The sequence below is a fragment of the Catharus ustulatus genome, chromosome 2, assembly GCF_009819885.2.
Source record: "Catharus ustulatus isolate bCatUst1 chromosome 2, bCatUst1.pri.v2, whole genome shotgun sequence".
Classification (NCBI taxonomy): Eukaryota; Metazoa; Chordata; class Aves; order Passeriformes; family Turdidae; genus Catharus; species Catharus ustulatus.
Genome location: NC_046222.1, coordinates 16539695 through 16552024, shown reverse-complemented (window position 1 = coordinate 16552024; position 12330 = coordinate 16539695). Strand labels below are relative to the sequence as shown.

Genomic DNA, 12330 nt, shown 5'->3' with positions numbered 1-12330 from the left:
AGGTCAGCCCATCACACCCACTGTGTCATTCATCCCCTACACATTCCCAGATTGGGAATGACCATGTTAGGCCAGCTCCAAATGAAGTAAGTCAACATTTTAACAGTGAGTACGTTTATTGAGGTGTCTGAAGTCTGCACTCCATTGGACACTGTTCATAATTTAAAGGCAAGAGCAAAACATTGTGACAGGCTCCAACTGGGATATTAAAAAACTCACAAAGTCATGTCACTTAAGAAATACAGTTAAATTGTTCAATCATTTTGGTCTTCATCCCAGTCTTTCTTTCCTGATGGAGGTTTTGGGCCACCAGCTGGCTTTGCCATAATGATCTTGAAGAGAATAGAGAAGCAGAAAAAACAAATGTTAAAATCAGGCTTGTACCTTTCTGCAGCCACAAGATGCTGACTGCTAGCATTCACTATTCATGCACTTTACCTACACTGAACCCAAGCCAGTGAATAGCCATCTAATTGAGATATTAACAACTTAGTTATTTTTTTTTTCTTGAGAATGGTAGAGGCTGAGCCTAGATAGAGTAAAAAATGGTATTTTACCTCATTTTTGCATGCAAAGTAAGACTTCAGTTAGTCAACAGAAAGTGAGTGCTTACATAGGCCAACAACAGACTAGTTTACAGGGTGCACATTTAAAACCATGAAGTCCATCAGTCCTACCATGTTAAAGCTCATTCTCTGCACTGGCTACATGAACAAGTAAGGTAAATCTGAACCTGTACTCATCACCCCTTCAATGAAAATTTGGATTTAGGAGCAGAATCCGTTTGCAAAGGGCACAAATACAGGATGTAGCAATCAGCACACAGCAGAAGACAGCAGTGTTATGTGTTCTCAAGGAGCATACAGTCTGCCATGTGCTTGTCAATGAACTCATGCATGCACTCACACAGATACCTCTCTGCTAGAGAAACAGAGCTTACTGCACACTAGTTTTCAGGCTCATCTTTCCAGTCATCCTTATCCCAATGTCCTTGTTGCTTAGGGGCTTTTGGACCTCCTGCTGTTTTTGCCATAATAATCTACAGAAATTTTACATGCAAATTCATTTTTGCTTAAGTTTCACAAAATAATAAAAGATTTTTACCACCAAGACTGTAACCTCCAATTTTCCTAAAAACTGGAATTTCACATAAAAATACATGAGAGAAGGTTTCTTCCATTAAAGATTGTTCCTACAGAAATTAGGGTAACTCTGGATACAAACATCAACTGTCTTCAAAATATCAACAAAAATCTTTAAAAAAAAAAATCCCAAACCAAACAAACATTAATAGTACTGCTATAGAAGCAGCCATATTCCAGATTACAAGCTCTTGAACAAACAGCTTCCAGAAATAAACAAACCACATTCTGAAGTAGCATTATGTTTAACACCTGCATTTCCAGGAGAGTCCACCTATTTGCATGATGGTTCTGCCAGGTTTTAATTCAGCACCCAAATGACACATAAGCTTACCTGATCAACCCTTAGGACAGTTACTGCTGCATTTGTAGCTAGCTTGATACCCCAGAATTTTCCAAGATATGTGTCTAACACACCAGCTTCCAACATGTCCTTCACTGCAGCAGCTTCAGCCTGTCAGATGGGAAAAGGAAATTATGCAAAACTTTTCTCAGGCTTTCACCTAGCAAGGTGGTATCACTTTTCTAATCTCATCTTCTCCCTTCAGAAAACCTTCATTCCTAATCCATTAGCAGGAAGACAAAGTTAGTAATTACCCAAGACCTAGTCCCTGAGCAGTATCCCCCTCCACCTTCTGACATAAGGCCATTATACTATACTGAATTGAACTGCTTGCTGATAAAAAGAACATTTACAGATCTCAATTCCAGAAAGTTATTATTCTAGAGTGTGCAACACAGAGCTTCCAACAATTTAAAATAATCTACAAATACTTCATACTGACAGAAGTACTATTAAGTATAACCCTGCACAGCAGGGCAACAAGTAACATGGGATTATTTACCTCAATATCAAATCCAACGTTTTTCTTTCCTTCCTGATGCACAGCATAAAGTTTGGAGATGACCTCATTAGCCTTTACTCCAGAGTTTTCTGCCAGTGCTCGAGGAATGGCTTCAAATGCCTCAGCAAACTTCTTGATGGCATACTGGTCCAGCCCAGGACAAGTCTAAAATGAAGTTGAAAACCAAGTCAGCATTTCAAAAACTGTAAGACAGGGAGGTATTTCCCCCCACACTTGTTATTACACATATATGTATGTTGATACGAAATAATAGTTGTATTTTTTTGTAAGATGTGTGTGTGAAGATGAAAAGCCAAGAAGCCTGTTTGCTGTACCTCTCCATAAGATGTGATCTGCTTGGCTAATTCAATCTCTGTCGCACCACCTCCAGGAACAAGACGTTTATCCTGTGGAAAGAACACACCAAAAGACAGTGTTTTGCTTAAAGCATGCATGACTTATTTTTTAGGATTTTTCTAGTCTATCAAGAATGCAACAGAACTTCATTCCACACAGACTTATTAAGAATCCACTTCAGCACAGACATGCAATGTAAGGGAAACCTAACAGAATTTACTCATTCATTCCAATGCCTTTGAAGAAAAACAGCTTCTTTTGTGAAAATCAAAATAATAATAAAGTGGGTTTTGTGTCTGGGACTTTTTGGTTTTTTAAATTTCAACTCCCAGTTAACTGTAACAGTGTTCCTAGATTTTCTCATCTTTTCTATTCTGGTGGGAAATATCATACAGGAAACCAATCTACTGTACACTAAGTCTAATATGTCAACAGGTATTACAAGGTGTTGGGAGTTGTTGTTTTGCTTTTTTTCATTTTAAATTAAATATTTTGTACATCCTTTGGAATTTACTTACTAATTCCGGTCTCTTAACCCACAAAGTAAGCATCATAAATCTTAAAACAGGACAACTCCTGTAGACAATCATAAATGCACAGCATTTCTGTACTCAAAATCAATCTCCACATCTTGGTACGTAGAGATTAAGATTCTAACAGTTTTAACAGTTTTTGCACGCTGTTTTCCAACATTTCCGTTTGTATTAAAAAAAGAATGAAACAGTAATATTTAAGACCACATAAAATGCTCATTAAAAAAAATCCTCTGTAAAACCGAGTTCTTCCATCCATAAAAAGCTACCTGTATTATGTGGAAGAAGCATGAATTATCACCAATGAACTAGAAACTGAGTCTGCAACCAATCAGTTTCTCCTGATCCCAAGTGACAAAGCTATCTAGCTTTTCTTCTGTGCCTGGTTTCCAAGGAACATCATAAAACATTTAGGGAGTAAGTCAAGGAAGAGCTGACTGTCTGTAGAAAGTGGTGAAGGTAATCCACCTTCAAGAACACACTCATTATTGGAAAACTGAGAGCAGTCCATGTTGAGCACTACCTTTTACATACCCTATGTTCACAAGAATAGCAGTCTCCTCTACACAGCCCTCCACACCTCAGTACTGCACAGCCTCTCTCCAGCTCCAGAACACACCTAAGCAGATTAATATCTACAGCCTTTGTAGCAAATGAGCACACAGCAGGCTCCAGCCCTGCCTCAAACTGATCCACTTCTCACTTCTGATAACTCAAGTGTTCTCATTACTTACCCTTGTAAGTACTTTGAAAGTATTGACACCATCATCCACTGCTCTCTCTATGTCATCCATCAGATTGTCTGTAGATCCACGAATGAGGATAGTAGAAATGGCACCATCCTCCTTTTCTGTTCAGGGACATGCAATACTGAATTAATTCCTTAATCTTACATCCAAAACACATACAAACACACTTTAGAACAGCAGTGTAAGCAGTTCTACAGAACATACATACCATGCTTAAACACCACAACCTGTGTATCCCCAACCTCTGATAAATACACACTATTGCAGTGACCCATTTCTTCAAGAGTAGGAGGAGTCTAGAAAGAAGAACATGAGTTAAGAACTGAACTTGCTCATCAGTTCTCACCCTCCTGCACTTTATTTGGGAAGCACATACCAGTCTGGGTAGGGCTGTTGCACCAACAGTTTTGCACAGTCTTCTCAGGTCCCACTTGGAGTTCAACCTTTAAAAACAAGTTTCCATAACATTAACACACATACAAGAGTATTCTCTTAACTTAGCAAGTGTATTTCATAAATCTGGTAGTCCAAATGTTTCCATGTGCTCCTAGTACTTACCTGACTAACATAAGATTGTATTTGTTGGCATAATGAAGAGCCATATCTGCCACTTTGCCACCTGTTACTACTACATTTGCACCACTATCAGCAATAGCTTTGACTTGCAAATCCATTAGATTTTCTTCTCCTTTACTGAAATTCATCAGTTCTTCAGCATTCTTTATTAGGACAGTGCCCTAGTAGAACACATACACTGTTACAATTCTGCATCATACCACATGTCTACAAGTTTCTGACAAACCATTTTGTCTCCCAACCTATCTATAAACCTCAAGTCATCCTATTTTGTAATACTGACACCCTCCCCAGGCAACACGGTAAGACGAGAGGGGAAAAAAAGGAAATCACCAAGCAATTCTAGACAAACCCAACAAAACCAACACCACTTCCCCTACCTCAAAAACCCTATGAAGCAATCAAGGTTCAGAATTTTTCTCTTCAATTTTTTAAATAAAAAAATCAATATTCTCCAAAATATCTCAATCACCAAGTGTCGAGAATATTTATAGCTAAGTCTAAAAATAAGAGCACATATGCATAAATAGAGATGTAACTTATTTTGAGCTTTAACATACCTTAGTTTCAGTTATCATACCATCAAAAGGGCAGGAATACACAGCTATTTTTGCATCTTTGACAGAAGTAACATCTCCTTCAGTTTCTTTTTTAAAAACCATGCCATGCAGTACTGAGGAAGCAGAAATACCAGCACCCTGAAAGGAAATAAATGGAATCTGAGACTTTTTAAAAGGCCAAGTAGTAATGGCACAAGGCAGAATGGTTTCCCACTGAACAAAATTAAGTTTAGATTAAATATCAGGAAAAAATTCTTCCCTGTGAGGGTGGTGAGGCCCTGGCTACCCAGAGAAGCTGTGGCTGCCCCATCCCTGTAAATGCTCAAGGCCAGGTTGGACAGAGCTTGGAGCAACTTAGTCTAATGGAAGGTTCCATAGGGCTGGAACTGGGTGATCTTTAAGACACATTGAAACCCAACACAAATTATTCTTTGATTCTATGAATGGGGGGCAGCATTGCATTACTGACTATTTATTGTCAGAAACCTGCACTACTCTGACTGAAAAGCAGACCTTACAATCATTTGGACTGATTGATACACAGCCCAAGAATAAGACTTTAGCTTATTCAGTAACAACAAACATTGTCTAAGAGGTTCCCATTTTAGATTACTTTCAATATTAATGATTTTTGTTTCTGAATGCTGCTACTGGGCACTAAACAAGAGAAGTCAAGACTAGTTTCCAAAATTTAGTACACATGGCACAACAAAATCAGGAAAGACTCTCTGGAAATTCAAAGATTAACCCTCATTACACTGTTTACCTTAATAATCACAGTAAAGCCAGCTACTTCAAACTTACCACAATTTTGCACACTCTGATATTATCAACGTTGAAATGACCAGAATCAGGAAGAATAGAAACTGGCAAAAAAAAAAAAAAAGAAAAAGAAAAATAATGAATATGTCTTGCCTAATGAATAAAGAAGAACAATGACACCATAAATAATGCCTGGAATTTTTCTGAACTACTAAATTTCTGCCTAAATTCAAGACAATTATAACCAGCTAATAACTGGCATAAAGAGAAACAGAAATTTTGTTTTTATCAAGCAATAATCAGAAACATTTATTCAGGGTGCTCAATTAATTAAGTTCAAACATGCACTCACATTTGACAGGTAAAGTCAAGAGATAAGTCTGACACAGAATATTTAGAGAAATCCCTGGAACTAAAAATGAAGGTTTTATCCCAGAAATCTGAAGGGAGAACAACTCAACAAAACTACAGTCTTACTTCCACTGTTCTGTGGCTGCAACTAATAACAGCTTATGTGAAGGGCAATATGGGCTCCTAATGATGTAAAAAGAGGGAGAAAAATGGGTTTCTGCACTAAAAGGACTTGAAAGCTATTTCTAGAAATGCCTAGTAGGAAAGGCAAATCTCTTCTGAACTATAATGCCAATACAGAGTTCAACATGAAAAGATCACCCTCATGTCAGAGCTAAAGTGTTCCATCCAATCCAACCTGCTAAACTAACCATACTTTGTATCCTACATGAAGATGTAAGGACATAAGCAAACCTACTCAGCTTTTTAGCTGTGTGCCCACACCTATTTCTGCCCACTTACCACAGGCCTGAGCAATAAGCTTCGCCAGGAACCGTTCATTGCCATATTGTTTGCTCATGACTGACGTGTGCAACAGAGATGCCACTTCTTCAACATCCCGAAGGTTCTTTGCAGAGCAGCACACCAAGTCTGGAAGAATTTCTAGGGCTTTCTTGCAAGCCTTTTCATATCCTTCAATCACCTGTGCAGCAAACAGTAAATAATCACTACAACACTTCATACTGCTTTTATCTGCCTTTCAAACAGCCATAAAACATTTACAGATGCAAAAGTCTACAAGGGAAGTAAGCAATCACAAGCAACAGAACACATGGTTCCCCTTCAAACATCTTTATCTAAAAAATTAGGTGAGAATAAAGCAGGTGACTCACAGTATTATGACCCAAGAGTACTAATCAGTGACAATCTGGATTCAAGCTGTGTGAACTGTAATAAAAATATAACTTGCCTCTGAGACAGATAATCCCATCCTCAGAAGGTCTTCTGCTAACTCCAGAAGAACTCCAGCAAAAACAAGGACAAAGTTTGTTCCATCTCCAACTTCTTGTTCTTGCATGTGTGAAGCCATCACAAGCATTTTCGCAGCAGGATGCTGGACCTTTAAAAGAAGTAACACATCTTGGTGATGAACACCCAACCTAAGATTGCAGCTTCAGGCTTTTCTACACATCTTTCTAAGCTCTCTTATTTCAAATTGTACCTAAAGATATTAAGAATGCACAAAATTGGAAAATAAAGCAGCACAGATAATCTTAAATGGTTAACTCCCTCAGTAAGAAAAAAGTACAAATATATATTTAAAAAAAAATCAGAGAACTGAACACTGGTGCTACAACATGCAACTGACATCCATTGGTTCTGAGCTACTTATAAAGGATGCAGTGGCTTCACAACTGAGTTCTGCAATAGGAAGAGTCTGAAATTGAGATTTTCAAATTGAATTCATGTGTAACATACAGAGCACATGTCTAAATAACAGTTGCATTTTAAGGGCAGGGGGTGTGGGAGGGTTCTGCTTCAAGATTGCTTCATTTTTCTTTCAAGTAATGAAATAAAACACTCTATTCCTGAATATTTATACCTGACATTTTATACCAGAAAGTAACATGCAAAATGTATCAGATTAGGTCACTAGTATGCAGATCATATTTTTTAAAAACACAACTGAGATTTCCACAGTTATTCTACTCATACTGAACACTAACACACTGCATTCAGTAAGGAAATACTTACATTATTTCTATCACCTAGTATAAAATTCAGTAAAATATTGTTCATGCTGTGTCACAATATCCATTTAAAGTCAGAGGAAGAATTAAGAGAGGGCAGCCTTTTCATGCCTTTAAAGTATTTAACAGAAGGATGCTGTTATAGCCTCAGATTCTTAAATTCAACTGATGGATTCTAAGCAGTCAGGAGAGCATGGCAAGCAACAACACTGGGAGATTAACTCAACAGCTATGTCATGCAGACTTTTCCAAACCACTGAATTTCTGGACATATCCTACTGGTTTTGGGGCAAGTAGGAAATTATAAAGCAGCTCTTACAACTATTAAAGTTGCTTCACAAAATAGTTATATTCTTCATTGTGGACCTCAAATTCAGTGAAAAAAAGGAAATTACTTTCAAAGTGACTTATGTAAATCATCTGGCAGAGTGACATTTCCTTACTGACAGTCAGAACCATGACAGCCCAGGAGCAGAAACACTGGTTCACAGCTGACATCATCTGAAGCAAGAAAACTTACCTCTAGCTCTCTCAGGATAGTAGCAGCATCATTCGTAACAAAAAGCTTTTCCAGATGATTGATAACCATTTTGTTCATTCCTAAATGGCAAAACAAAACAATTCATAACAATCATTCATTATGCAAACAATATTTTGTACATAGACACCGTTTCCCAACTTTCAGGTTTATCATGCACATTAAAATGTTAGCTCTGTTTATAATTTAAGAACATTAAAACATTTTTGTGAAATAACACTTGTGTGAGACATTAAGGAGAAATCAGTAAGTTCTGAGTAAGTAGTTTTCTGTTCAGAAATACCAGCACATTATTTAATTAAATGATACAGGAGAACCTTCTGTTTCCCCATATCTGACTGAATAAGATTATGTTCACTATGACTACTTATAATCATGTTTCCTCAAATTTCTATGTTTTTTTATATATTTTATACCATGTTTCAAAGAGAACATAGTAACTGCTACAAAAACCTGGTGAAAGCAGACACTGAGCATAATTGAAGAGCTGTCAAAACAAAATCTGATTTCTACAGTCACAAAGAAATAGTCACACATTTGCAGTTTTAGAGCAAGTCCAATGTGTTTCCCCCAGAAACAAACAGCTGCTTCTTTGTCAAGGTATGTTTAGCCTCCAAACAGAGCATTTGTCAAAATGCAGCAATAATTTTAGGATTTATTTACCATTTGGTCCATATGCTGTACGGGTGGTTTGAGCAAGTTCTTTGCATGCCTGGATGTTTCTATAGACAGCTTCTTCTAGTCCTGAATAATGCTAAAGAGAAAAATGACTGATCAGAATTAGGCTAAAAAAAAAGTGTTGAACTAGTAATTTCTCATCAAAGCAGTGTTAATCAACTGAGTCCTCAAAGTTTTTTATTAATATACATTTGGTACTTCACTTTCAGTTTAAAGACAAACCTTACCCAAAAAAAGTGAGAACCACTGTATACACCTTCTGAACTAGGCTGCTCAGCGGGCACAAAAAGCTTTTAAACAGAAAATCTGAACACTGACTTGACTTGCAATACAATTTGCATCCCCTCAGTCTTCAAAAAAAGTCCTGTGACATACCAAAAAGAAACAAAAACCAACCAAGACCCAGTTGCTGGGAGAGAGGGCAAGGGTACATGTTTCTTTACACCCACCTTTGTATGCTACAAAAATAATTTAACTCAGTTCTACATTCAAAATGTGTGGTTTGAAAATTTGGAAACAGACTGATTAAGTAAAACATCTGTGCTTGAGAAGGTGATCAGCCTGCCTTCAGTTTGGAAACCTTCAGACAAGGTGGGATCCCCAGAAAGGACCCTAAGAAAAAGCAGGATAAAAAGTATTGTGCAGCCCATAAGAGAAGGGAGAAAAGCAGCAATAATATTTACTCTCTAAATACAAATCAAACGTCTTAGATTGCCAGCTGCCTCCTTGTTTTGCAGAAAACAACTCTTGCTAACAATGAGGCCACTCTGCTTCCCTGCTCTGGCCCTGCCCTGAACGCATTCCATTATTTGGCCCCAAGAAGGAATCTAAAAGGAAAGACAAAGGGCTTTCAGAGCTGCTACCTTCACTCTTCTTGCTATTAAATAGCAGCAAACAAAAATTCTTCCTATTTTCCCTCTTTCTTGGAGAGAGGGACTTTGGACAAGAGCTTGGAGAGACAAGAAAAGGGGGAATGGCTTCCCATTGAAAGAGAGTAGGTTTGGATTAAGTTTTAGGAAGAAATCCCAGTGAGGGTGGTGAGGCTCTGCCACAGATTTCCCAGAAAAACTGTGGATGCACAACTCTGCGAGACCAGGCTGGATAGGGCTTGGAGCTAAATGACCTTTAAGGTCCCTTCCCACCCAAACTCTTTTGTTGATTCTATGAATTTTTAAAAAAAAAATTTTAAAAAAATTTAAAAAGACCTGCTTGCTTTCTGTCCACTTTTCAAAAAAAGCTTCTCCTTTAATAACACACAGTCCTTCAACTCTACCAAAACCTTTATTATGTTAACGTTAAACACCATGAAACCGGATTTATTGGCAAGGAAATACATAAAAAACATCACATTGTTCTACATCACTGACAAAGGTATCAGAAAACGTCAAGAAGAACGACCCGGACGCTTCTGAACAGCTTCAACACCAGGGCCCGAATGAATGCTGCTGTCCAGCCCCTGTGAGAGCTCTCGGAACAGCGCGGGCACGGGCCGGGCCCTGGCGCATCCCGGGGATGAAGCGGCAGGGCCGGGCCCGCGGGCAGGGAAGGGCGGGGAGCGGGATCCCGGCCCCGCAGAGCTTTCTGGAAGGCCGCGTGCGCCGGGCACCGCCCCGCAGGGCCGGGCAGCTCCGATCCCCGCAGCGCTGAGGCCGCGGAGGGGCCCCGGGCCGGGAGCGGCAGTGCCCGAACCCCCGGGCCCCCGCCCCGCGGACACGTGGTGCCGCCGGGCCCGCCGGCCTGCCGGGGCTTCTCCCGCACCGCCACCCCGAGCCTCCTCCCGCACCCATCCGTGCGCTCATCCGCGCATCCATCCTACGGCGGTCTCACCTTCGCCCCCTCCTTGAGCATCTGGGCGAAGCCCGGGGCCTTGGGGACGTGCAGCGCCATCTCCGCTCCGTGCCGGGGCTGCGGCGGCGGGAGCGCGCGGGGCACGGCGGGAGCGCGGCACCGCGCAGGCGCGGGGCGGGCGGGCCGGAACCGCGCCGGGCCGGGCCGTACCGCCCCCCGGGCCGGAACCGCGCCGGGCCGGGCCGGGCCGTGCCGTACCGCCCCCCGGGCCGTGCCGTACCGCCCCCCGGGCCGGAACCGCGCCGGGCCGGGTCGTGCCACGCTCCGGGCCGCGGTTTCGTCTCGCTTGGGCCTGGCCGCGTTCGCAGCCGGGGAGCGCCAGCAAGTGGGTTGGCTCCCTCCGAGCCTTGCTTTCCCTGTCCAGCTCAGACCGTCCCCCAGGCTGTCCTCGGTCCGCTTTGCCATGGAAGTTGCGAGAACAGTGCAGAGCTTTCGTGGCCGCCGATGGTAAAGGCTCGTCATAAAACTGAGCAGGCTCCAGTCAAACGTTTCGCTTAGTACATATTTGTCCACATGGAAGCGCCATGCACAGATAGGAAAACTGAGTATCGTGAAACAACGGAGTGGTTTGAGTCCAAAGGGGCCTCAAAGCTCATCCAGTTTCAAGCGCTTGCGCTAGACCGGATTGTCCCAAGCCCCGTCTGAAGTGGCCTTGAACACTTCCAGGGATGGCACAGCCACAGCTTCTCTGGGCAACCTGTGCCAGAGCCTCACCACCCTCACGGGGAAGAATTTCTTCCCAATATCCAATCTAAACCTGCTTGCTTTCAGTTTGAAGCAATTTCCCCTTGTCCTGTTGTTGTCCACAAAAATCAGATTCGTTAACCTGGTGTGCAACATGCCAATAATTAAACACTCAAGAGAGTCATTGGCAATTTATTTCAGAGCTGCACAAGCCCGGGGTCTCAGTGGTCTTCCACAAATAATACATGCTAACTGTGAAAACTTAATACTATTAATATGTTTTAGCAAACAAAGGAGTTAGTGTTCGCTGGCTGCAAGTTACGTAGTTCTCTTAGTATTCTATCTGCTGGTTTTTAATAATTCTTGTTCCTCATATTAATTAGTGCTTCTTGAGTTGGTGGTCTGAGTCAAGTGGTAATGATCTCCCCCTGCCAGATTTACTCTTAACCCAGTTTGAGCTGATTTCAGCACAATGGCTGAGTTGGCTTTATTAGGATTTTTTTTTTTTCCTGCAGGGTATCCTTGTGGCCCAGAAATTCTGCATTCTTTGTGTCCACTATCAGTGGGTATCCTTCTTCCCTTTGTTTTTCTTCCCATACATCTGAGCTCATTAAAGCGTGTCAAGCCCTAAACCTTAACAAGGCAATTCTACCAACAAGTAATTTGCTTTTCTGACACCTGGGCATCACTTACAATTTGCTTGCTAGCTGTTACCTATTTCAGGGATTAAATCTCCCTTCTTGTTGATTGGGCTTGAAAGTATACGAAGACAAAACATTAAAGAATATCCTTTCTTATGAGAATTTTATATATTCCACATTTTGCAAAACTGTCACTTGTAAATAGTCTCTTTCCCATTTTCCTTGTAGGCTCCCTTCAAGTGCTGAGAGGCTGCAATTAGGTCACCCCAAAGCCTTTTCTTTTCCAGGCTGAATCCCAAGTCTCTCAGCCTTTCCTCATCACAGAGGTGCTCCATCCCTCTAATCATCCTGGTGCCTCCTCTGGACTCACTCCAA

The 12330-nt window shown here is 41.1% G+C and overlaps 1 protein-coding gene across 1 annotated transcript; it reads right to left on the bottom strand.

Moving 5' to 3' along the window:
• Positions 1–97: 97 nt before the first annotated feature.
• Positions 98–10721, bottom strand: CCT8 (chaperonin containing TCP1 subunit 8). The gene is made up of 15 exons (XM_033053060.1): positions 10610–10721; positions 8768–8858; positions 8087–8166; positions 6786–6935; positions 6338–6518; positions 5567–5628; positions 4763–4900; positions 4185–4363; positions 4003–4069; positions 3835–3922; positions 3612–3727; positions 2323–2394; positions 1988–2152; positions 1477–1596; positions 98–332 (listed from the first exon to the last, which is right to left on the bottom strand). The coding sequence occupies exons 1-15, from the start codon at positions 10667–10669 to the stop codon at positions 255–257; spliced, it is 1647 nt and encodes a 548-aa protein (XP_032908951.1). The 5' UTR covers positions 10670–10721; the 3' UTR covers positions 98–254.
• Positions 10722–12330: the final 1609 nt, after the last annotated feature.

Bases quoted from the DNA above. Each gene is read 5' to 3' on its own strand.
- CCT8 (XM_033053060.1), bottom strand. From the start codon at position 10,669: ATGGCGCTGCACGTCCCCAAGGCCCCGGGCTTCGCCCAGATGCTCAAG. The intron at 8,167-8,767 runs GTAAATAAATCC...TTTGCCATTTAG, and splicing joins TACAGCATATGGACCAAATG to GAATGAACAAAATGGTTATC. The intron at 3,728-3,834 runs GTATGTATGTTC...GTCCCTGAACAG, and splicing joins GGTTGTGGTGTTTAAGCATG to AAAAGGAGGATGGTGCCATT.